This window comes from Pezoporus wallicus, unplaced genomic scaffold (assembly GCF_028554395.1).
Source record: "Pezoporus wallicus isolate ANWC-B61680 ecotype Strahan unplaced genomic scaffold, APGP_CSIRO_Pwel_v1 contig_3058, whole genome shotgun sequence".
NCBI classification, from domain to species: Eukaryota; Metazoa; Chordata; class Aves; order Psittaciformes; family Psittacidae; genus Pezoporus; species Pezoporus wallicus.
Window position 1 is genome coordinate 5,085,654 of NW_026641153.1, and position 26,847 is coordinate 5,112,500.

Here is a 26,847-nt window from a genome sequence, read left to right on the forward strand (position 1 = left end):
TGAAGATGTTACTGAGTGATTTGGCTTGCAAAGGCTTGCAGGGTACAGATGTAAAAAGCCCATCCCTCATTCCCTCATCATGATTGACCCAGCTCTGTGTGCTCTTGGTGTGTTCCTCACTCAAGCTATGGGGATGGATGAGTCTGAGCTCAGCTTTTCCCTTTCAGACTTTGACTTCTTTGGAGGCTGAGTTTTAAGTGCAGCCATGGAGAGATACAGTGAAATAAACCTTCAACATGGAAGGGAATACAAAATCTTCTCTACCAATATATATAGTCCCCAAAAAAAGAGGGCTAAGTGCTACAGTTATTAGTCACTTCTGCATGCCTATCACACATCACCACCACTTGTATCACAAGTGATTTGCACTCAAACTTGAACTCACGTAATTTCCTTGAGACAGGATTTTAACCAAAGTGTTCACATTGACAGTAAATGTTTTTATAGTCAGAACATTAACTGTTACATTACATATACGATTACAAAGTAAGGACTCTCATAATGAAGAGCAGGTGTGTTTCTTTCCCTGAGCCTAATTAATCCTTGGGGGGAGGTAAAAATAGGAGTGTTTTTATTGACTTTCGGCTTTGCCAAAGCTGTATTTACTTTATGAAGATCATGACCAGACTCTGCTCCTAACAAACACAAATTTAACTCAGGAGTTTTCTTGTGTGAGGCAGAGTGCAAACCCAGAACCCACCAGACTGCAGAAAGACTGTGAACTCTTTCCTTTCCCCCTTAGCTGGGTTTCAGTGTATGCTTTGCTGCCAATATCAAGCATTTTATTTGTTTGCTGACCAGATGGCTGAATATTTTCAAACAGGGAAAAAAAAGCACCCCATAGCAAGTATAACCTTTTTTTTATATATATGCAATTTTTAGCTGAATCTTAATTGATACTCAACTTTGGGAATGCCACATGGTTTTATGAATATTCCATTCTAGGGGAAAATAAAAGAGAGACCGGTGACACCTGTAACATCAGAGGGAGGTCACGTACAGAAGGTTTAGCTCAGGAACTTCTGCCTGACTTGCACTCACTTGCCCCAGGATAGGACCATGTCCTCTGTGAGTGTTTAACTGCATTATGTGTCTGAAATAACCCTGTTCATTGAGTGAAGCAAGATCTTAAATCACAGCCTGACAAGAAAAATATGTAACTGTATATTCTTATGAGGAAGCCTCATCCCATATTGCCCTCTTGGGTTGCCTCCAAGCCCACAGAGTCTGTTTCAACTGCAAGAATAACACATAAATAAAATCAAGGACAAGCTAGCAGCCCAAGGCGGCCTGAGCTAAGCAAATGATAGAGAAAACACATCTCAGATTTAACTCACCCAGCAGCTGCATTCAGCTTCTAGACTCTTCCATGTATTCACGCTATTAACTCTAATCAAAATGATCTCCAGTAGCAGGGTCAAACCCAACCCTGCTCAGTGCACACTCCTGAAGCCCAGATTTACCCATAGCGCTAAGGCTGCTTTTGAGGCAGATACAAATCCAAATGTGTTACCATTTTTAGCAGCCAGATAGAGCTACAAGCTTCCCATAGAGCCAAGGCTGGGTTGAGGTATGAGATGGGGGGTGACAGCAATAGGCAGAGCTTTGGCTGCAGCACCATTAAACCCACTTCAAGGGGCAAGGTAACACGTTATTGCAATGGCTGTATCAGTCAAATCAGCACTGACCCATTAGCCCATAGGCTGGGAGAAAAATCAGGACAAGGAAAAGCACGCACAGCTCCCAAGATGTCCCTTGCTATTTGTTGCACCCATGAGATATGATCCAGTGTACAACATGAAGAAAGAACTGCATTCCTTGCTGGTTTTCCTGCTTGGGTAATGCAGCCAGCCTGTAATCATGCACATTGTAAGTAATCATAAATTGAAAACCCGCCTTCTTGCACTGGGAAATTAAATCCAAATACGAGGTCTAGCCCATTTGACAAACAGTTGCCATAAATTACAAACTGATCATTATATGCAAGCTTACATGTTAGGTTTAATCCTGCATGTATCACAGACAGAAATATACACTGGCATGAACTTGATGTTAATTACTCCCTGGATAGGAAGGGACTCTGCTGTGTGATAACACGCCTTTGGTAGGAAGCTGTTACAAGGCAAAACAATAAAACTCTTTACTCGCAAATAGCTCTCCAGAACTAAGGACCAAGGCTGTGCTCCTGCTGCACTTCCATTTTAATTCAGCAGTTCAGAGGCAAAGATTTAGGTCCCTTCTCCAGTGTAACTGGGTCATTGCGGAGCCCTAGCTCCACCACTGCAATGTCCCAGCCTTATCAAAACACCTTCACCCCTGCAGCTTACAGACCGCTGCAAAACAACCTGGTAGCTTGTGTAACAGCTAATGTAATTCAGTTACAGCAGAGATTAATTCCACGGATGGGGCCAGATTAGTTCTATTTTACTTTAGATAACTACAAGTTGAGCATCTACAGGACATAAGCCATGGTACCTCTGTAGTCAGTGATGGAAAAGGGGAAGAAAAATCACACCATCCTTTCTGGGTGAGAAAAAATTAGGGTAATTGTCTCTGTCTCGACAACTAGACATTTAGGTCAGACTAGATCCCTGGTTTGTACAGTTAAGAGTGAGATAAGCCCTTTTCATGGTGTGAAATGCTGGTTCTGTCCAGTGCTCAGCTAGTTCCACAACACCAGGATCTCATGCTTGGACTATGTGTGGATCACTGGAGCAAGTTTTCTGTTCACACCGGTTTTCTACTGTCCTGAAGAGCTACGAGAGTGCTACCTGCCCTCCTAACATGGTATTCAAGTAACTGTGTCCAGTTATAGTCACCACATGTCAAAGCTGCCTCCACTCATCTCTATCGTGGAGGTGCAGGACTACTGGGGGAGTTCATCCATAACATCTATTGCAATGTCCCATCCTGTGCTGGACAAATCCATGCCAGGGAGCACACTAACAAACCTTGGGGTGTTTGGACAGTTTGAGGACCACAGCTCCTTGGGCCTGTCATGTTTATCAGGCTAGAGGCTGCCTATGACAGCAGGATATCATCCTAACAATTTACTTTGATTTCCAAACGTGTGTGCACAACGAGGTGCCACTTGGGCTCCTCATCAGCCTATTTACAGCGTAAATGTGAGACCTGAAGAATAGCAAAGTTTGTTAATCAAATTGTATTTCCAGTAACAGCCACGAAAAGCCTCCCCAAACTTTGAGTCAGGCATCATTGCTTCTACCCCATCAAATTCATATGATTTATTTAAGTACCACAGGACTTTAAAACACTCTGCAACTTCATTTAACTTCCCAGATTTTCACTTTACGGTGTTTACATTTTTCACCTCTTCTCTGCAATATTTCCCCCATCCCTTTTCCAATGAAAGCTGTGATTCCTGCATAACCACCCTATGAGGCTTTAAGGAAATCTTTTCCCTTGTTTAGCGAAGCAGTTCAAGAGATTAGCAGGTCAGTATTGCAATGGGCAATGCTGCAAACCAACTTCTTTTTCTTTTCTTATTTAAAGGCTGGAACTAAAAAAGCAATGATACCTCCAAGAAGCCAGCAAACATTTAAGTAGGATTAGCTTTAAGTGCAGTTAAAAACACTGCAAAGCAAAGAGATAGGGGAATTGATTCTTTTTTACATTATGGTTCCTTTTAGGTAGTGTGAATGGGAATCTAAGCATCGATCACAGCTATTTCGGTAGCAGCACAGAGCTCAGTGCTGAGCTATTTGTGATACCTGGTCTGTGCACCCCTAACAGGATGCTGTGACACTAACAGGACGTGTTGCTTTGCTGCAGGGTTGAGCAATGCCTCTGGATCCCCTGCCTCCCACTAACACAGAGCACCGTGGGCTTCCAGCCAAAAGAAGAAGAATTCAGAGCCCTGCTGAGTCCTATATTCAGCATCAAAACCAGGCATTAATCAGAGTCACCCTGTCTGGTCTTCTAGAAGAGGAGACAGTTGGCCTGGGTTCAGTGGTTACTTGAGCAGCTCTAGGGAAGACAGTTATTACTTTACTAACCCAGACACTTGACATGCATCGCAAGGTAGAACAGGCTGCTCCTCAGGCAGGTGCTTGCCAAGAAAGGTGTGGTGTGAAGAGATGAATCGCTTCTCCACTCCAGTTCTACTGAGCAGCCTCCCCACAGCATCCCAGACATGCACATCAGCTCACATTCCCTCCATGCAAGCATAAATCTTGCTGTTAGGAGTCTGGTTAGGGGCCCTGTTTCCTTCCTTTCAAGAGAAGTCTGAATTTTTTGGATGAAATAAGACCAAACAAAAGAGAGAAGAAAAGAACCGCCTTGGGAAATCTTTCCTTTTCTTCGTTTGCTTTAAGGAACCACAGAGCTGGAGATGAAAAGCAGCTAAGCAGAAACAAGCAGCATTTGATCAGTGCTGTTGACCCGCCAGCAGGAGGGAGCCATGGATATAAAAGCCTTGTAAAAAAATCAGGAACCATCCATTTCTGACGTGCTTCTCCCACAAGACACGGCACCTCCCCTACGTGTGTATAACACATGGCTGGCCTGTGCGGAGACCTTGCTTTGAGAAACTTCAGAGAGTAAGGACAAAACCAGAAGGATTTCACATGCCACAAGATACGCTATGGGAAATTAACACTTTAAGAGTCAACAGTTGAAGTCTGAATCACCTTTACTCTTCAGTTTGCTGTTGGAAACCTCCACTTCAGTGCATTGTAGTTTTCTGCAATTTAGACACTGATTTCTCTACTGTTAAATGCACACTGTACTTTATCAAGACAGCAGCAATTATGCTAATAGCCTCTTCAGGTTTTGCACTCCCCATCCCTTCTTCCTCTAGCTTGGTTATCTGATGCATTTCGATTTCCTGACCGTATTCATCACATCAGAAATACCTCTAAGCACGTTCAGGTCAGTTCTAACCTCAGAGGGAAAGGTCACCCTTTCCCCAGAGCAGGGCTTTTTCATCAAATTGGATTATAAGATTAGCATTAGTAACACACATTGGTGACTATTACATAGAAAATAGCTCTTTTGGCTGTGTCTCCCTAGTAACTAGAAGAGGGCTAGGGATCTGCCCAGTGTCATGGACCAGCTTACCCTGTTTTGGTGAATCTCTTCTCCTGATGCTCCTGTACTCGGTAGGATGGGCATAACCTTTTAACCAAACACCCACAGCCACTTTCCTGTGGATCATCATTGTAAAATATATAAACCTCTAAGGTGGAACAAAATCTAAACAACTGAAAATCAAGCTTCCCAGCATTTTCACCACCAAACAATACAGCTCCTATCATTTTCTGCAGGTACTTTCCTGTAATCTTCAAGTATCACCACAAACCATCTGTGTTATGTGTTGTATTTTTTGACCATAAAACACTAACAGATAAGAGAGGTAATGCCACACCAGCAAGGGAAAACAGAATGAGTGATTTGCCCTCTCTTTGTAGCTGTAAAAACTCTCTGTTAAAGGAATTTTCTAGTTGGGAATAGCCCATCATCTGGGATGATATTTTTTCCATTGAAAAGATATCTTACCACCAGCAAACACCTTTCCGTGCGGAGACAGTGCTTGCATCTCTAAAGCCAGAGCACATACCTCCACAACAGAGCAGCAGTTCTTTCACACCTTCAGCACACACATCTGTTTTCCTTCTCCCTACATCAGGAAATGCAAGCCCTTTGCTATTATCTCAGTGTAAATCCAGGCTAGCTCTATCCAATCAAGATGTTATGTTCTAGGAATAAACTAACAGGTACCAGACTCCTGCACTAATTCTAGCCCCCCAGAGACTAAACACTGAGTGTTCTTTGCCACTCACCCAGCTGAACACTCACCGTTCTCCTCTTTCTGTTCCTTTTCCCTTTTAACCCTGGCAGGTTAGTTTTCAGATGAATCAGTGTTTGCTCTGACTCAGCACAGTAACAGGATCATCAGGACCAAAACAGAGGAGCCAGCAGCTTAGCTGCACATGTCATCTTAGATCATCTCAAATCAGCTGTGAGCCCGCATCCCAAGCATGCAGCGATTACTGTCTGGCGCTATTGATCAAGGTGAGGATCACAATGCTGGTGAAACAAGGTCATTATTAGATTAAGCTAATGCTTTGTAATTGAAAGGGGGTTGTTTGGGTTTTTTAAAAGGCAGCTGTTGAAAAAAAAAGGGGTCTTTAAATTTTCCTCTTCTTCAAAACCAGAGATTTTCTCTTTCAAACGACTGAAAACCAGCAACCAAAACCTAAACAGATTTTCAGGTCCAAGATATGAACTAAAACAGGGGAAGGACACTCTTTTCCAAGGAAGTGTAAGTGTTAGGAAAGACATAGACATGCCAGATACCAGCACAAGACCTTCACAGCAAAGGCCACTGATAAATCTTGGCAAAGTCTGGGAGACATGTGGGACCTGTTCCCAAACACTGCTTCTTTCCCATCTATCTCAAGCATGAGGGGTTCAAGGCTGCTTTTCTCATTACCAGCCTTCATCTGTTCTCCACTTTTTAAATTGTTTCCCAACTTAACTGGTGCTTACCACTTCCTTCAGCAGGCACTGACAGCAACAGACACATATGGCATAAGGGAAGCCTGCTCTGATGGCATCTCCCCATTGCCCACAGAGCAAGTCCCAATAACCCCTGGCTCTGCCCCAAGGCTGTTCCAGTCTGTGGGAGCCCTGCCAATGCCTTCACAAGGACAAGACTCACAGGGCAAGGGGTCCCTGTCAAGCTGGCATAAAGCAATGCAGAGCACCGCTGAAGCTTTCTCAGCCAGCCCCCCCAACCACTGCATTCACTCATCCTGACACACAGCTCGCTGATGGTCCCTGTTGGCACCATGTGTGGATATCAGGAAACCCAGCAGAGCTCCTGTCCCTGCTCAACCTCTCTAAATCTACTAAAGCTTTGAGGAACAAAGAGGTAAAAAAAGAAGAGAAAATCATGGGCTTCTTTACAGATGATAGATCCTCATCCCGAGTGATCAAGCAGTGTTTGATGGTGGAAGAAATGCAATCCTGCGTTGGTTTAATGTCTACTACTCTTTTGAGTTTATGGTCTGTTACAGCAGTTTCTGCCGTGCCCAGTTTTGTTATTCCTTAATCATTACAACCATGGCTCACTTTCCATTTTTTATACCAGCATCTGTCTTCCTTCTCCAGTTTCAAGTTCTGACACCTCACCGATTTCTCCTGTGCTTCCCCATTATGTGCTGTGGTGGCGATGCTTTCTGTGCTCCAGCGTCTGTCTTCTCACCTTTTCTGTACCTGTTTCCACTCCATTGACTTGTCAGTAGTTTTATGGCATGGTTTTGGCTGCACTTTCCTTATCTTTACAAGCTTCCATCACCACAAATGGAAGCTGTACAATTTCTCTTTTTGCCTCAAAGGCACAACTCCGTGTAGCAAGAGGTGATAAAAATAATACAGCTATCTAGGAATCTTTTCAGTGCCTCTTCTGCTATGAACTGTTCGTAAATTAAGAGTCTAAGATGTTTCAGGGTGTTTAGGAACCAGGGAATACAACAGTGGATCACCCCAGCAGCTGGTGTAGATAGCTCCTGCTCTGCTGCCAAAATAGCCAGTGCAGATGTTTCAAAGAACAGGACAAGGATACCAACAAGGGACAGCAAGAGAACTGACTCAGGAGAATTCCTGTTTAGCAATGGCTAATCCCTTCAGAGATTGTAAGGCCAACAGAGACCAAATGAATCCCAGAGATCAAGAAGTCACAGTTACATGAAAATAAAAAAGTATTAGCTTTTAAAAGTAGTAACATTGAGCCAAGTGCACAGAAAGCCTTTTTCTTTCTACCCTATCCTAAAGATTTGCATCTCAATGATTTTCCCTACCCCCTGCATTAATGCACCTTCTTCTTTCTCTTCCTCCCTCAAGTTATTCCCTTCTTACCTAGGCAGCACCACCCTGAGACCCTTGCAAGTGAATTAACCAGTTAAACATTCACAGTTTCTGAATCCTAGTGATGTTTTTCATTATCTGTCCAACTCATTTCACCAGGAGCACACAAGCTGTCTCCACAGAGCCATCCAAATCCCTTCTCCCTAGCAGGTACAATTCGCTTACAACAGAAGAGGGTTTTAGATACTCAGATTCCTTCCAGCAGATATCCCTGCTACTCCTGCCATGCACATTTGGTGCCAAGAATGCTGACTTAGATAACATCCTTCCAAGACTGACACGTATCTCCTCTCCATCCTTCACATGCAATGACAGAACTTCACCTCATTTCCCAGGCTGCTTCGCTTAGTACCTAGTATCTTGAATTATGATACTAATATACTTAAAATACTTCACATTTGACTTAGATACACCCCATTTTAACCTTTCCTTATCATGAAATCTGACATTATTTCAACACGCTTAGTCCACTACACTTACCTAGTTTCAATTTCATGCTTCCCCTTCCTCCTTAAGACTTTGTTGGCTTTGTCTTGCAAGTGATCTGTTCAACTAAATTTCTCCTAGTGTCATTATCATTTCCAGAAGTATTTCAGCACACTAGTACAAAAATACTTTCCCTTACAGAAGGCATTTAGCATTACCTTTCCTATTCACTCTATAATTCCATATTTGGTTCTTTGCCTACTGAAACAACAGGTAAACCACCCAGCGTAGCAGAAAAACATTTATTATCTGTATCAAAACCATATGTGTTTGCCCTCAATCTGCACAGTAACTGAGACTCAGGATATATGAAAGAAAACACTTTTGCCAGCAGCTCAGATACTCCATATCTCTCTTTGCAGACAATTTGGCTGAATGGGAAGCAAGAGAAGAGTCACGAGTCATTCAGCATTGTTGGCTTTTCTATGATTGCAAAAACAACAGAGGGAAGGAATGATGAAATGAAGAAAAGATCCATTTAGGCTGGGTATCAGTTAAAATGTCCTAAAAGCAAAACCTGTTCAGATTTGGGCAAGTCTCTAAGGGGGAACCAAAGAAGATGAATTTAGTTGGAAAGTTAAGAAAAAGCACCAAACACTGGAAAATAAGATGTAACATCCCCAAAGTGCCAGGGGGAATGGCAATAAATATCAGTTCCAACATAATAGCTGAATTTGTATTTAATGCCAGTGAAAACCATGGGTGTCGTCAACTCCACTTCAAGTCATATTTTATGCAACACATGAAACTTGTGCATTAGTATCTCATCCATCATTGGCATAAGCAGAAGGAGTTCACCAAGAAGTTACTATTCTACCACTGTCCTAATCTGAGTTATCAAGTCACCAGAAATATAGGATACAGCAGTGGGTCTCCCCAGATTCTGCACCCCAGAGGTACCCTGGGCATCCAACCTCCATCTCTTGAGGATGTACTTAACTCCCCTCCACACAGGCTGCTGGCATCAGAGAGCTCAGAGAAAGCTCGTGATATGCATGGTCATCACAGCCTGCATGGAACACTGTTATTCCAGAAGCTTATGGCTATATCAATTTCCTCCAAACCTCACAGGAACATTCATTCAAGCTGCTTGTACATTTGTTCTGCGGCACAAACCCAGCTTTCCTAAACCCAACGTGCTGAACTACTACAGTCCCTGATGAAAGGAGCCAGTGACAAAAAGGTTTCTGGGAAGTGACTTTGCTATACATTATTATTTTTACTATGTATGTAATCAGAGCACCATGGAGCCTCAGGCATAGCCAGAGATCCCACTGCTCCAACTGCTGTACCAGCACAGAGAGCTCACAAACTGGCAGCCATCCGTAGTTCTCCAAACAGCGAGGAAACAGCAAAACAAGCTGTCAAGTAAGGGAGGGGAAAGAAGTGCAGCTAAAGGACAGATCCCCTATAGGTTCAAAATGAACTCTCTGCCAGTCCATTAAGCCTTGGGCTTCTCAAGCCTTTCGGGTACAAAACAGTAAGACCTTTACAAGCCTCCCAAGGACTGCAGTATCCTCTAACAGGCTGTTGTTTCTCATTGCGTGAGTCCATCCCTGTCTGATTCTGCCCAAACCAGAGTCAGTCACTGTGGGAGCTGTCATGATTTTAATGGCAATACACCCAGATGACTCGAATTAAGCTGAATTAGGTCAAATGGCAAAGTCTTTGAGACCAACACATAATAGCCAGATATTAGCCATGTTCTAATGGCTCCTGCTCTTCCCTTTTGCAGACCAGCTGATGAGATACACTGAGGGTTTGCAAGCATTTTGTCTCTTCTCCCTCCAGCCGCGTTTGTAATTATATTCCCTGGGACATACAGTTGCATGGCTGCACACACACACCAGCATGAGTACAGTACAGCTTTTTAGCCATGTGACTGAGGGATGGTTCTCTCTCAAGGAGTATTCAAGTGAAACTAAATCAAAACAACATTGTCCATCCTTCTGAACAGAAAGCAAAAGCACTTGGGTCCAAAGGGGCACAGAAGTGGGGCTCAGGAGGGAATTTGCACACCTAAAGCCTGATTCATGATGCTCAAAATACCTCTGCTGAGATTCTTCTATCACCTTTAATTATCTGAAGAGGTTCATTTCTTTTAAGCAAAGCCTTCAGGATGAGATCAGCTGTGAAGGGCCTGTTTCCTTCACTGGCTGAAAAGGGAGATATGTAATTTAAAGCAGTGGCTACATAAATCCCCCTGAGGATGACTGATGCTTAGGAGAAACATGCCCAAACATATCCTGCATGCTCCCCCCACTGCAAGATTTCCCATGTGAGACAGGCACTGAGCTCTCCCACTGAGGCTCTGCTACTTGGAAGACAGAAAGTAGATTCAATAGCCAAAAGGGAATATTCCCTGGGTCAGGGATATCTTCTTTCACTATGGGCTCCTGCACCCCCAGCCGAAGAAGTCCCACACTGCAATAGCACACAAGCATAGATCAGGACCTTGTGCCAGCCAATCTGGCTGCAGTCACCCACCCTAACCCAGGCTGAGAATATACAACTTATTCCTTGCTAACCAGTGCAACTGCAGTAGGAGAGGTGAGGAAGCTCTGCTCCTGGAGCATCCTCACAGTGGTGGGAGAAAGAGGGTTGAACGCTGACAACCCGCTTACAGGTTTCTGCTTGCTAGAGCAGCACCCTGAACACCAAGACCTGTCTGGAAAGGGGGTACCCAGCTTCCACACCTCTACACCCAGATTTAAAACACAAGAAAGATTCACTCACTCGTTTAAAGTAGCAGAGAGGCTCTCTCTGCATGTAGGAGTGAGGATGGAAACCCTGGAGCACAGCTTCAGCCCTGGTCCCCTCCATCAGGGCTCCTTTTGGGCCACCCGGAGCCGGGCATCCCTGTCCCGCTGGGCAAAGTGGTCCCTGCTCTCTATAGTAACAGGTCTTTGCAGGAGGAGAGGCAGAAAGTTTCTCTGCCCATGTCACGCACACGGGGACACTCCGGGCTAACATGGGGTGGGACGACACAGCTTCACCTCCTCCACCATCCCTGTTCTTCGCACTGATTTAACACGGTATTTAGGGAAGCAGCGAGGCTCGCCGAGTACCGCTTGTTTGGAGGCGGCTCTGCCGTTTCCACGCACCGGAGAGAGCAGCGACAACGGGGGAGGGAGGAATTCGGCACCGACGGCTATAAAGGGGCCAGTAAATGCGTGATGCAGGGTCTCGGCCGTCCCTCAGAGCCCCGATAGCACCACGGCGGAGGTTCCTTCACCCTAATGTCGTCCCACAAACAGCCCGGAAAGGGGCAGAGGAGAACAACAACCAGCAATAACCCCTTCCTGACGTGCCACCCCCCATCCGAGCCAGCGCATCCCACACACACCCCCTACGGAAAGGGAAAACCCCGGAGGAGGAGGCAAATCTCACCTCTTCGCAGGGCGGCAGCTGCAGGGCGGCCGCTTGCCAGCCCAGCAGCCAGCAGCAGCACACCCAGGCGCTGCCCGGGTACCCCCGCTCCGCTCCGGCCCGCCGCATCCTCATTATCTTCATCTTCATCCTCATCCTCACCGTCCGCGCGCACCCTCGGCCGGCCCGGGCGGGTATCACCGTCCCCTGCTCCTGCCCCGGCCGCGGCCGGAGGGTCGAGCTGCCCCTGGCCCTGTGCCCCGCCTGCACCCGGGCATAACCCCGGGGCTGGCACCGACGGCAGTGGCCCCGGCGGCCGCCCGCTCCCGGCAGCCGGCACCGCCAAAGCCGGGAGGAGGGGCCGGGAGGAGGAGGAAGGTAGCGCAGGCGCATGCTGCCGAGGCTCGTCCAGCCCCGGCATGGCAAGGGGGAGCGCGGTAGCACTCCCAGGTCGCATGGCCCCAGCCCCAAAGGTTGTGGGGCAGGAGCGAGAGCGAGGGGTGAAATCCCGCAGCTCTTCCCCGGCCCCGAAAGGCTCTACTGGGATAAGTCCCCCAGTCCTGGCCCTCCTGTGGGGTGCCCCATCCTTGTGCATGGCAGCCCCGGTGATGCGGGGTGCTTGGACCTATCTCCCTGCCAAGGATGCCCCTGTCTCCCCTGTAAGGATGCTGCCATCTGGGATGTATGGTAGGTGTGAGGTGTGGGATGTAAGGATCGCTCACCTTCTCACCAGAGCATGACAGCGACCCTCCTCTGAGGGATGAGAGAGCAGCTTGTTCATGGCCTGATCCAAGTTATTATTATCCCAGAATTATGCAGGCTTCCTTCTCCGTGGCTGCCTTTCAGCCCGGATTTTACCTCCCGTTCCCCAGCAACATCCAGCTACTTATTCCTAATGAGGTGTTTTACTGCCTCTGCCTCCCTGCCATCTCTGACAGACCGGCTCACATCCCTGCTCCCTCCTGCCTCTTCCCTCCTTTCTGCCTCTTCTTATCTAACCAGCAGAACCCAGCACAGTGTGTAGCTGTCCCTGTTGAGCTACCTTTTCGTACCCCAATACCCACCCCTTTATTTTATACTTCTAATTGATTGAGTGACCTTTCTTTTTGCAGTTTTACTGCAATGCCAGCTCACCGTGATCCAGGTTTGACTCAGCCTTTATTCACCTCTTGAAAAGAGATGAGCCCTATAAGGGGAGAGTCATCTCTTTGCCTGCGTCATGTAACCCCTCTCTCTATCCCTGACTGGTGTCATCACTGTGGCTGTGTGCTAACACAAAAATGGTTTCATTTGCTCATTTTATATCATTTGAAGACCTTGCTTGAGCAGTCAGGAAGGGAGCTCTGTGACACTGCTAACAGAGGCTAATCTGAAATCTCCCTTTGTCCTCATACTGAGCCTTGCTCCGCTTTCAGCTCTAGCTGGAGGAAGGAAAATGGGTTATCGGTTCTTCCACCAGTGGTCCCCATCCATCCCCAGGGTGCCAAATGAAGCAGCTACTGAAAACCATTGCACAAAAAAAAAGTCATATTTCCAGAAAGAGTGGAGAAAATGATATATAAACTATGATACTGCTCTATGTTTTGTGCTCCTGGATCAGGTAAATCAGTCCCAAGGACTCACTGCTCACCTTAACTGGGATGAAATCCAGTATCTGAGGAGCACTGATTATAACTGGAGCAGCGCTTCTGTTTGCATCTGCTAAAATAGAACACAAAGCTGCAGGCACTCCTAGACATGCATCAAGAGACTCACACGGAAAATACATGGAATACAATTATTGGTTGGATTCAGCATGTCTTTCATACAAGGAAAACAGGTATGGAGGTCAGCTTCTAGAAAAGTGCACTTCTTGCTGCAGTTGTTGGCTTTGAATAAGAATTCGGGGTGGGAAGCAGACCTGGCAGGGGCTGTTGGTAGAACTGCTTGCAGTGCAAGGGTGGCTGTTCTCAACCTACAACCCAGGGACCCAAGGAGGCAACAGAGCCACTAATACAACAATGGCAGGAGTCAGTTCAAGCAAGCAGGTATCCTGTATGGCATGGGGACGGGTGAGGAAAGGGGGTACCAGTGGGTGCTTTTCCGCTGCTCTGTCCCCCTTTTGTTGCACTAAATTATACTTAAACTTCAGAATAGGAAGAACCCAGTTTACAACTAAAAGGGTAAATACTCATCCTCAATGCTCGCTGTATGTTTCCAGGAGCTATTTACTCTTCTCTGTGGGATTTGCTGTCTTCCTAGCAAGAAAAATCACTAAGATCTGAGATTACTTCATTTTTTTTTTCTTGCTTTATGTTTCCAAATGACAGAAGGTCCAGAAATTTCTTGAGCTTTAAAAGCAAGGCTGCCACTTCGGGTGCTGCTCTGTTTGAACAGGCTCCGAAATGCCTCTGATATTAAATCCTGCAAATCTCACCTGAAGGCAGCATGGCAAAAATCCTGCAGTGCAAAGTAAGCATGAGGACAGCAGAAAAAGAACAAGTATGCTGTTTTAAAAGTTAATGACCTTAGATAGACATGAACAGATGAGGTAGAGGAAAGTAGTGTGGGATTTGGGAAGCCTCATGTAACTTTAACACCAAAGAACAAGTAACACCTATACATAACATCTATATATAAGACAGCAGAGTTAAAGGATTTCAAGATCTAGTAAAAGCAGATAGCAGGCAGTTAAACCGGGATTTTCAATGCCTGTACCTGAAATCTGGACCTAATATTGTGAGTCAAATTGGAGGATACAAAAGTAATTCAGAAGACTCATGCAATCCGAGTTACAAACCATTGCCCTGCTCTACTCCATTAAAACACAAAAGAAAAGGAAAGGAGAAAGTTAAGTCGTAAGTGATAATTTATATTGTAACAACCATGAAATGTGTTTCAAGCTACATCTCCAGAACTGCCTGTGTTTTATTGCACCTCTCTATTAGTCCGGTGTAAGTTAAAGATGCATTTAAAAGTGAACCTTTGTACTGTTGTTGTAAGCTGTGCCCAGAAAAACACAACAGCTCTCAAGCATTTAGGGTCCATGTCTGTAAACAGTTCTTTCTGACATCAGTGAGATGCTGAAAATTAACGATGGACATTCATGTTTGCACAGCTCAAGCCCTAGGTTTTTCCATGGCACCAAAGCAGCCATATGTTGCTAATGTTAATGACACCAAGTGAAAGGGAAAATTAAATGGTTGCCAGCTACTGTTTGGATGACAGCAATTAGTGACTGCACTTGGGATTAGTCAGGCCTGTGGGCTGACATTGGCTTGTGGGGGAATACATCACAGGGTAAGTGAAACTATTAACCCTTGTTCCCTCTGCCGGCTTCTAATGACAGCTCCTTAAAGACTTTTGCCTGCATTCACCTTTCACTGCAGCTTTTGGGAAAAATAATCAGTATAAAGCAGTTTCATGGAGTTTCTTCACTGGAACTCATTCTCCAATGTTGGTGACTCTTCATGTGGTTAAATGATGTCATTATGTACAAGGGTAACTAATTTTCCCACAGAAGGTAACGTGTTCCTTTAATTTGCTTACACATCTGTCTGCGGGCTTTACCATAGTATGTTTTCCTCAGGCATAAAATCATAGAATCATAGAATGGTTTGGGTTGGAAAGGTCCTTAAGATCATCCAGTTCCAATCCCCTGCAATGGGCAGGGACACCTCACACTAGACCATGTCACCCAAGGCTCTGTCCAGCCCAGCCTTGAACACTGCCAGGGATGGAGCATTCACTACTACCTTGGGCAGTCTGTGCCAGTGCCTCACCACCCTTACAGTAAAGAACTTCTTCCTTACTGAACTTCCCCTGTTTAAGTTTTAACCTGTTACCCCTTCTCCTATCACTACTGTCCCTAATGAAGGGTCCTTTGCCAGAATCCTTGTAGGACCCCTTCAGATCCTGGAAGGCATCTCCTTTTTCTATGGACTATACATTTTCCCATATAACCTGGTCATCTGTGCATGGGGGTATACTTCATCTGAGATAAAAATTAACGCTCTTTAAAGATATCATGTCATGCTTGTGCTTTGCTAAGTGCAGTTAAAGATAGCCTTAATACGCTCTTGCTCATGCCCACATTCTTAGGTTTAGATTCCCAAACCCTTCAAGCTCTTTGGAAATTCAATATACATACAGTAAAAGCATGTTTCATACCTGTGTCTTTGGTCCATCTCTGACCTACTTAGATATCAATTTTACTTTCAAGTCATTCAAGGACCATCATGAGTCCATCCTAGGAGAGTCAAAGAGTCATCGTGAGAAAGCTGATGCAGCAGGATGGAGGCTAAGCAGCCACTATAAAAATGGGTAATATTTGCTGTGGGATCCTGTAGCCCATGGAAGAGCCTGATGCTGGGATTCATCTCACTTTATCACTCACAGCTTGGGGTGCTTTCACCCTGACCTAAAAAAGAAGTTATAAACATGTGAGATATCTTTTTTAAAGGGTACCTGTACTGTCCAGAGCTGGAAGTGATGATAGCACTCATCAGACATGTTTTAATCGCCTATTTTAGGAGGAGCTGAATGTCTTTTCTCTCCATTAACTGCATAGGTAGCTCAGATATGGACACATGGTCAAATGAAGACCACCCTAGGTAATTTTCTGCTGCCTGGCATCCTCTTCAAACAAAGTTCATGTCCTCCACCTTTATGTGTGTATTAAGTGGTACATGTCTGACTGGTCTCTGCAACACACTCTACAGCTCCACTTGCACCCAAACCAGAGAACAGCACAGTGAGAAGGACCTGGAACAGTGGTTGATGGGTGTCGTGGTTTAAACCCAGTCAGGTAACTCGTTCACTCACTCCCCCCCTTCTTTATCTTCTTTATCAGGTAGCCTTTTTTATCAGGCTGCCTGATATGGTTGTGCAGGCTTCATCACGCAGCTGTAGCATCCTGATGCAAAAAACTCTGGAAATCTCAAAACCCTGGAAGAAAGGCGTTCTGTTTAAAGAAAAGCCAGGATCAGCTTGTGCTTCCTTTCTGCAATTCTCAGTCCCATGTGTAACACTCAGCATTTATCCCTTCTCCTTCTTTCTTAATACCCTTGTTCCTCAAAGCTGTATTTTCACTTCTTCTCCCAGGAGATGTTTGCAGTGCCTGTATTCTGGTTGTCTAGCAAACTTCACCTTATGGATCCCCTTTAAACCTCTGGGAGCCTCCCAGACGTGATTTCTTTGTTCATTCTTTCTCTCATTGGGACTTCAGTTGAATTTCCCTGTAAATCTTGCTCATGGCCTGGCACTAGAAGAGCTCCTTGAATACATACTATGCAATGTTAGCTTTGCAAAAGTTGGATAGAAAAGACGCAAAGCACTCCTGCACCATTTTAATCCACAGACCTGGAGAAGAGAGGTTAGAGAGGTAAGCTGCCTGCTTGAATCACAAGAAATTCAGCTGTAAGAGAAGAATCTATCTGCTTTTGAGTTAGCCACATCTGACAGCTGACATGATCTGGCAGCTCCTTCGTTGCTTTTTAAGGGAAAAATCCCCATTTTCAGCTTTAAGATGTACAGACCATCTGATTTTCAACCCCCCAGTGCATATAGAATAAAAAGCTGTTATCACTGCATTAAAACCAGTTAACATGTTTGTTTTGAGTAAAGAGGAAAGCAGTGGTAAATATTTCCAAGATAGCTGATGACAGACAGCAGGATTGTCATCCAAAGTCTTTTACTGTTGCTATTAGAGTTTCCTAGCCATTCATCCGCAGATGCCTTTTCCCAGCAGACCTATTTATCTGCTATCGGGTAGCTAAAGTGTCTTGAGTAATGAGGATTCTCCTGACTTTGTGTGCAAAACTGAGCTCTGAGGGACCCGTTGTGACATGGTTATGTCCAAAGAGGACACACAATCTGGGAGGGGGGGGGGGGGGGTGGAGGCCGGGCTTGGGTGAGCAATCTGGAAAGATATGTAGCTGTACTTATGGAGTGCTAAGTGCAGCTATTAGAAAGCTAAGATCTATACGCTCTGTCTGTGTTGATTCGCTGTGTGAACTAGGTTAGGATGAATGACACTGAATAAACAGCTTTCTGCAGTAAAGAAAGGTTATTTGGGCTAATGCTGTTTTCATTTCTACAGTGATGCTGGGCACACTGAGGCCGATCATCTTCACTGCAGGTTAGCAAGGCTCTGCAAGTGCACATCTAAATTAGATAGTAGGAAGAAGTTCTTCCCTGTGAGGGTGCTGAGGCGCTGGCACAGGGTACCCAGAGAAGCTGTGGCTGCCCCACCCCTGGCAGTGCTCAAGGCCAGGTTGGACACAGGGGCTTGAAGCAACCTGCTCTAGTGGAAGGTGTCCCTGCCCGTGGCAGGGGTTGGAACTGGATGAGCTTTAAGGTCCCTTCTAACCCAAACCAGTCTGGGATTCTATGGTGGTACCCCTTGGGAAGAAAATGGGCTCATATTTTCTATTGACCAGCTTGAGCTTGATGAAGACTTTTGCAATTAAAAAGCTGCATTTTCAAGGGTCTTCTCAAAGTTCTTTCTGCTTCCCTGGAATCAATGACAACATCTCCTCACTCTTCAAAAGCTTCGAAGAAAGCAATGCCTGGCTCTCCCAGGGAAATAGGTGGGAGCCATATTGAGCCAATATTAAAATGCTTTGAAAGTCCCACCTGGTTGACAAACAGGAACTTTTGCAGATATGACATATTTTATTACCATACTGTTGCTACGGCTGGCAGCAGAATTAAGTGAGCTGCCACTGCCGATAGTGTTGACACACGCAGTGGCAGCAAACGACTGTAACTCTGTATTAACAACAGTATTGATTTTCTGAGCTCAGGAGAGCCTTTGTAAACTTTTAAACCCCAGTTTTGCCAAAAAAAAGAGCACCCAACTAACTAAATGTCAGGGATTGCAACAAAGTCATTTTAGTAGAAGGCAGAAATGTAATTCATCATGTGAGAAGACTGCCTGAGTTCACGTATAGGGGCGTGAAATTGCAATGACCCTATGCGAGCACATGGTTGAAATAGGTCTTTTCAAGGTGTCTCCAGGGTGATGCTGTGACCAAGCAGCCGGATTTATCCTGATAAGCTGACCTACAAGTAAATGTAAAGTCGTGCCTATACTCATGGGGCTTCAGCTATAAGGAGGTTATAGCCATGACTAATTCTGTGACAGTGTAATTGTGTGGGTAAGGATGTACATAAGTTAAAGCAGAACATGTAGTGTTAGAGGTTTTGCAGCCATGACAGGGAAACCTTAAAGTGCACAGCACTGTTAGCAGCAATCTCAGCACCTGGGAGGCTTTCACCTCCATCATCACCAGTCCTGGAAGCAATAAATACCATCAAACTTGTGTGCTAATGTAAAACCTTCATAAAGACCTCTTCTCTGTCGGGTGTTGCAATTAGATGAGCACATCTAGCTGTCACATGCATCATCTGTTTGAGAAGTTATTTTGTCCTACCACTGCGACAGTCTCCGCGCAGGTTTCCTGTAGTTCAGCTCTGTGTGAGTCACACAGTATCTACCCAGAACACTGGGCTTAGTTACGTTTAAAACAATTTCTGCAGATGCCATGCTCAGACTGCATGAACTCTTTTTTGTCTTGCTGAGTTGCCAGCCTTCCTCTCCTGAAACTCATTAAACCCAGCTCTCTCTGTTGATCACTGGGGAAAGGTTTGGGGCCAAACCCTACAGAGGAGCAGTTCTTCAGCTTGGGAGTTTTCACCCCTTTCCAAGAGGGAGGACCACTTGTTCAGAGGAAAGGATGCACAGACCTGGAGGATGGCTGGGCTTTGCCTGGTTTACTCCAGGAAGAGGGAGCAGATGTGTATGTACCACAGCAGCCCTGTCCCCACCTTCAGGAGATGCCTCAGAGAGTCAGCCTTGGTTGCTCCACATATGGTTTTCGGGTGATGCTCTGAGTCCTATAAAGTGTATTATAGTGTCTTTAGGAGCATAAGCTGTTTCCTTCACAGGGAATATGGCACTACTTGAATGGGGAGTATCTTCAGCTGCAACATGTTTACTTCTCCAGCTCCCTCAGGATGATGTTGTTTTGACACAAAGGCTCAGTTTGATTTGCTCCACAAAATACTAATTAATTGCTCTGTCAGCAACTTTAAATTTGGGAACACACCACAGCCTTCAAAATACACAAAGGTAAATTTCCGGTTTAAGGGGTGATCTATTGCACTATAAATAGCCTTCCGCATTAACATATTAGTGCTCAAGTGGCACTAAGATAAGTAGAATACTTGTAAATGTAATTTTGATGCTTTATTAATTGTTCCCTCATGGATTTGTTTTCCTCTTTACTACTTTTCTGACTTTTCCTCCTCTTTAACCCACTGCTCAGCTTACTGCCTTAACCCAAAGATGCATTTTCCCCAGTGTCTTTCCCAATGCCCCTTTTCCCTGCTAATTCACTTGAAAGAAAATACTTTGAATTAAGTTAGGTTCATTCTAAACCTTGCTTTCTGAATAAGGATTCAGCTCATGTGCCAGCGCCACTGGTTATGAAGATGTAGAGAGGCACGGCAAGGACAAGTGCCTGAAAGAGAGCTGTGACTGGTGGGTAAAATGATCACTCCAGGGACATGTTTTGCACTTGCATCACTGCCACTGACTCATTCCAGGTAAAAGTTATTATTTTGCAGAACATCAGACCAAAGCTGACACCTTTGTTAAAGGCTCAAGGTGGGGTTTCAATAGGCTTGATAGATGAATGATGCTTTCATGGGTCTTCCTCCCCAAACTGAACTGTGACTTCTGCTCTCTGAGGGAAGCCACTTTGTATTTCTTTATTTCAATTTCTTTCTCTGTAAATTAGTACTTACTCAGCCTTTGAGATATTTGGATGAAGACTTGAGGTAGGACAGGAGGGGTTTGTCTGCCAGCTGACTATGTCCCAAACGGTGTGGTATTTATCAATGAAGCTGAAGTGCAAATCTCCTTGACCCAAGCTTCGATAGAACCACAGATGCTCATGCTGGCACAGTTTTCTGCTTGCCCCTGGTACATGGATGCTCATTCCAGCTTAGACCTGCCCAAGGAGAGATACAGGATGGGAGAGCTAAAGCTCCACAGGGCCCAAGTCTTCATGACCATGAGGTGGACCAGACATCTCAGGATGAGACAGAAACAGCCGACACATCACCACCCCACACCAAAGAGACAGCAGAGCTGTGCCTCTGTTTTATCTGCATTTCAATACCCATGGGTAAGATTTCTTTAAACCCCTTGTGAGGGTTTATAGTAATTCATCCCTACATATTACCAGGAAGTAGTGAAGGTGAGGGAAAGGTGAATCTTTAGTACTTCTGGCTTTGAAAACTACAAACATTAACGTCATTAGAAACCCACAGACCTGCAAGAGATCAGACTGAGCAAATTCGAAATTAACCTTGCAAAGTGAACAGTGTGTTTGAATTAATCTCTAAAAACGTGCTTTACTGTGGAGGTAAGCTAAAATGTCAGCCCGAAGTTAAAAGCTTGGTGGAAGCAATCTCTGTTTTAAGACTCAAAGTGACCCTTGATATTTATCAAGGTAATGAAAACACAACAGGCCTTTTCAAAAGCTGATGAGAGGTTGCACTCAGCTCACCCATCATAATGACGAGGTGTTTTTGCCACAGCTGGACAACTCACTTATCTATCACTTTCCCACATGCAGAGGCTAATCCTGCAGATTATTATTTCCCAGCATATCTCTTTTATGTTAACTAAATATACATATACCTAGGTGTTAATTAAATCCACATATATTTATTTTAGATTTATATTTAATTAACATCTATACCTGTAATAGATAACATACATATATATATATATATATATATATTTCTGGTGACTGAAGTGGCCAAACAGAGGTAGCCCAGCTGATCCCCAGATGCTCCAGACGACCTATCAGGTAAAGATGCTTTAAGCAGCAGGGATGACAGAAGTGACTCTGCCCTCCTCCTGCTGTGCCACAACTAGCTGAACAGAGACAGACATCACCTCTGCACATAGGGGCACCAGCAATGAGCTGGCTGGGTTGTAATGTGCAGGCTGCTGTTACATAGGTAATCCATTAATGCCTGAGGCTGATGACAATACGCCTTTAATTTGCTAAATACAAAACAAGGCAAAACTTGTGAAACCAAACTGCAAAGTCCTACATCAGAAATATCAGATGAGTAAACTGTAATTTCCTTCCAAATACCACACATCCCTGTCAAATCAATGCAGCTGGCTTATACTGCCAAGTACTTTCCTTTTCCTTTCCCTGGGAAATCACAGGAAAACATGCAGCACCCATTTGAAGAAAGCAAGGATAACCAACCATATGCTTGTGTCCCTGGTACTGAGGCAAAATACAGACATTTTCTTGGCATTTGTGTAAGACTGGGAGGTGGCTGGTCTCATCTCCCAAGTAAAAGTGACAAGACAAGAAGAAACAGCCTCAAGCTGGGCCAGGGGACGTTTAGACTGGATATTAGGGAAAATTTCTTCACCAAAAGGGTGGTAAGGCATTGGAACAGGTTTCCTAGGAAAGTGGTGGAGTCAGCATCCCTGGAAGCGTTTAAAAACCATGTAGATGAGGCCCTTACTGACATGGGTTAGCGGTGGCCTTGGCAGTGCTGGGATAATGGTTGGACTTGATGATCTTAAAGGTCTTTTCCAACCTAGCTGATTCTATGACTCCATGATTCTATGAGTGAGGTACTTCATCCTGCTCCAGTTGCCGTTGTCCTCTCTACATGGGCACCTACATGAAGACCCAGGATCCCAAAAGGCTACTCCCTGTGGGTGCTCCTCTGGGTGTCTTCAGCAAACGAAGAATGGGATTTCACACACAAAGTATCAACCATAATGGAGTTATCCAGAGGTAGTGGAAATACAACAAGGTCAAGAATCCCCCAAATCCTGAAGGTTTAAAAGCAGCCCAGCTTCTGTGAAGTCTGATTCCACTTTTTGCCACCCAATACACTTGCGGGTTTGTGCTAATGGACTGTAACCTGGATCAGACCTACTGACCAGGACTTTCTCTGCCTGTAATACGTCCACCATCGAGTTTTCAGACATCTCATTGCCAGTGCAGAGGAAACTATAAGTTATACTATCATTTATCTTTTGATATACCACTCTAAATCTAATAGCTGATTTCTTATTTTACATTTTATTAGGTAATGCTCATTTTACTCATACCTTAAAGCTTCCTTAATCATTCCAGAGACTCAAAAAATCCTTGGCAATATTAAAACAAAGTCAGCTCGCTGTGCCAAACATCCCCAAAGCTGGCAACTGCAGAGCTGCTGCAAAGCTGGCAACCAAGTTCCTGGAGAAGGGACTCTCACCAGCAAGTGTTAACCAAAGCTGCTGTAATATTCAACAAGGATGTGAGAAGAAGAGATCATGGGGTCTCTGTGCAATTGTAGCATTGAGTTTATAACACATATTCAGTAAGTGAGCTAAAATAAGAGTGTTTTGTACCAAGCAGGGTTTTGATTGAAAAAGATTGAGGGATGATTGTTATGTATGGAGCTATCGAAGGATTTTGTCCCGTTACACTGATTTGCTAAAAATAGGCTAAATCTGTCTCTGAATTTAAGGTGGAGCAGCCAGAATATCAGACATTTCAGAGCCATCTGCTGCACATTTCGATTCACATGGCTTGTTTCAGACATCTGCACTAAAATAGAAGGAATGATGTCCAACAAATACCTATTTCTCTCCACTGGCTAGAATGGTCTAAGCGGCTTGTCGAGGTACAGGTGTATGTGCCATAGATACACACTTCTCAGGGGCATCCCAAACTAGTGCTGATTTCAGAGAATAACTAAAAATCACTGATATTGCTAAGAATATTTCCACTTGCTACAATAAGCATTAAATGTGACCCCACAATTTTTATGTAGGGTCTTAGCCCACATACAGGCTGTTGGTTTCATTGAGATTGTGTCCAAACCTAAGGTTATTTTTCCAAGCCAGGCTCCACAAATCACAGCAGGGTAATGCTGGAGAAGCTGAGGTCCAGCTCTGCCTCTGGGCTGAATTCCTCCTCTCGAAAACTGTAAAACTCTGCAGCTTTCCACACAATAAAACAAACGCTTTACAAATTTTAACAGTGCTTTGATTTCTGGCCAAGAAAAAGGGTCCATTTTTTTAAGCAGACAGGCAAAGCTATCACGTGCAATTTATATTAAACTAACACACCCCATTGACATGATACCATTATGCAGGATAACCGAAAGCAGAGCCTTTGCTCATCTTAGAAATGCAGGTCTGGAAGCAATCTCCAGGGCACTGGATACTTTATCCACATTCCAGGCACTGAAACGCCCAGCCTCGTGCAGCAATCCTGGGAGCTGCTTTTATGAAGATCATTATCTTTCTTAACCTCTATGCAAAATTCATTGCAATGGTGAGTGCTGAGAGCAGGATTCATTTTATGTCAGTCATGGCAATAGTCTGACACTCCTGAGGTCCTTATTATTCCAAATGGCAAAGAAATATATCTATATATATTCAGTTTTCATTTTGATTTAGACCAGACAAACCCTGGCTTACAGAACCAGCCCTGCCTGCTTAATTCATAAAATCATCCCCTGAGAATCCACTTTTATCACCCATAGAAGCTCTGCCTTTAATCACATCATTATAAGAATCACCTCTGAGATCTGCAGTAATGCAGAGCTGCCTTGGATTGCCTCAGAGAGCAGCTTTGGACAGAAAATAGCATGAACTGCTGAGTCTTCACTGTAAACCTGAAGGATAACAATGATATTTCATCAAAAAACAGAGGCAAACCCACCCAGTTTCAAAGTTACTGAGTTCTAATTGTGGGCCAAAGAATAACTAAGCGGAAGCAAAGCCTATGGGGAAGGAGCAATGTCCTGCTTGTGTGTATTTGATAAAAGACAGTGTTTTTCAGGAATAAAATGCAGAAACACTGATCTTAGGCCCCCTTCCCAGCTGATTACATGGGCAGAGCTTTACATTTGGCTGGAGCCCCACCATCATTTTTATGGGACAATTCAGCTTACATGTAATTTCAGGTTATGATTAAAATTAATTATTATTAAAATTATTTCAGGTTATTATTAAAATTATAATTCTTCAGTGTGATCATGCTAACCAGGATTTGCTTCCTAGCTAAGCCCTGTCTATAGTGATGCTTATGGACAGTCATGATTTCCTGCTCAAGGGGAACAGGGATGAGCCAAAAGATCTAAATCACATGAAACCTGTTTACGTGCTAGAATTTTAATCATAGAATCACAGAATAATGAGGGTTGGAAAGGACCTTAAGATCATCCAGTTCCAACCCCCCTGCCATCGGCAGGCACACCTCACACTAAACCATGCCACCCAAGGCTCTGTCCAACCTGGCCTTGAACACTGCCAGCGATGGAGCATGGGGGAATCAGGGGCTTCCAAGTTCTATTTCGGAAGTGGAATAAAGAGTGATGCAGAGATGGACGAGTTACCTCATTAGCAAGAATTCTGTGAATCAAGCTATTTTTTTATTTCTTCCAGGGGTTTTGGGGGGGTTTGGTGGGTTTGTTTTTGGTTTTGGGTTTTTTTTTTGGGGGGGTAGGGTTTTTTTAGGAATTACACAAGAATTCATAAGGATAGTACTCCCCCTCTATAAAATTGAAAGGAAGGAAATCTCAGTGTGTTCACACAGTCAAATACCATCTGCTTATATTTAAGAAACCTGTGATAATGGAACCCAAAACACCTTGATCAGTTGTTTAATGCAACTTGAAGAGGTTTGAATTAGTATTCCAGATCAGCCTCACAAAAAGTTGTCAGCTCCAAAACTGCTTCTCAGCGAGGAAAGAAAACCCAATGTTTCATTCTCTAAGAACAATATAAAAGACTTCCCCAGATATTTGATGAGTATTACAAGCACAGAAGAAACCCCTGACATGTACTCAGACTGTACAGATTTGGGTCAGACTGAACGAAATGGCTCTTACGCTGAATCACCCACTTAAAGGAGCATTGAAGAGTCTCTTTCTATAGACTGAAAGTGGAAATTTAATAGCCCAATGTAGTAAGACTGCAAAATGAACAGCCTGCAAAATGAAGAGATTGGGTTAAGATACCTCGTTACTCCCCCCCAAAAAGATCAGGAAACTCAGGCACAATTTCATGCATTTTAAAGTAAATGGCTATGCCTGACTGCAAAAGCATCACTGTGACCTTGCAGGGATTTCTTCAACCATGGTAGGACATGGCCAGGGGAATGGAGAATAAGAACTGGTACTGCTGTAGGCTGGGTCAGGACACATGCTCAGGATTAACTCAGAAAGCTGAAACAGCACTCAGTCAGAGGCAGGATGCCATGAAGTAGCTGAATTAGGAATGAAGTAGCTTCAGGAAGCAACAGGCTGAGAAAGCTGCAACAAGGGACAAAGGCAAGGTCACACTGGCAGGGTTGACACTGCCAGTGGCAGTGGCAAAGGCACGGAAGAGGAACCATCGTAAGCAGACATTGTCCTTGGGCAAGGACTCAGCAGGACCTTTTTCTGGCTGAAGACCTTGGGCATCACCAGCACATGCTGCTGCCCTTGGGCTGGTGTTATGGCCCAACCTTGCCCTACTGAAACACCTTACCGGAGGTGTTCCAGCTTCTACAGATGGGAAGTCTCTATAGAGTGTGGGAAGTCATATAGAATCCCAGACCGGGTTGGGTTGGAAGGGACCTTAAAGCTCATCCAGTTCCATTCCCCCTGCCACGGGCAGGGACACCTTCCACTAGAGCAGGTTGCTCCAAGCCCCTGTGTCCAACCTGGCCTTGAACACTGCCAGGGATGGGGCAGCCACAGCTTCTCTGGGCACCCTGTGCCAGTGCCTCAGCACCCTCACAGGGAAGAATTTCTTCCTAATTATCTAATCTAAATCCACCCTCTTCCAGTTTAAAACTGCTACTCCCCACTGGATCCTGAAGGGGGCACTGCATTTGGGACTGTTGATTTCTCTAGATTTTTCCTGATAGGATGGCTGGATTTGACTCAGGGTCTGCATTAAGGTAGCAATGTTTGCTGTTCCCTAGGATTTATGAGGAAATGATAGAACTGTGACAAACTCCATTACCTGTACTCCAAAAAGAAGAGAGCAATGGACCAAAAAGCTAACAAAGCTGAAAAATACCAAAA

At 44.6% G+C, this 26,847-nt stretch overlaps 1 protein-coding gene across 1 annotated transcript in view; it reads right to left on the minus strand.

Moving 5' to 3' along the window:
• Positions 1 to 12,114, minus strand: part of ELAPOR2 (endosome-lysosome associated apoptosis and autophagy regulator family member 2) — a 103,509-nt gene extending 91,395 nt beyond the window's left edge. The window contains exon 1 of the mRNA XM_057422458.1: positions 11,767 to 12,114. Within this exon, the coding sequence (XP_057278441.1) occupies positions 11,767 to 11,901 (135 nt within the window). The 5' untranslated portion in view covers positions 11,902 to 12,114. The remainder of the gene's footprint in view (positions 1 to 11,766) is intronic.
• Between the last annotated feature and the right edge of the window lie 14,733 nt (positions 12,115 to 26,847).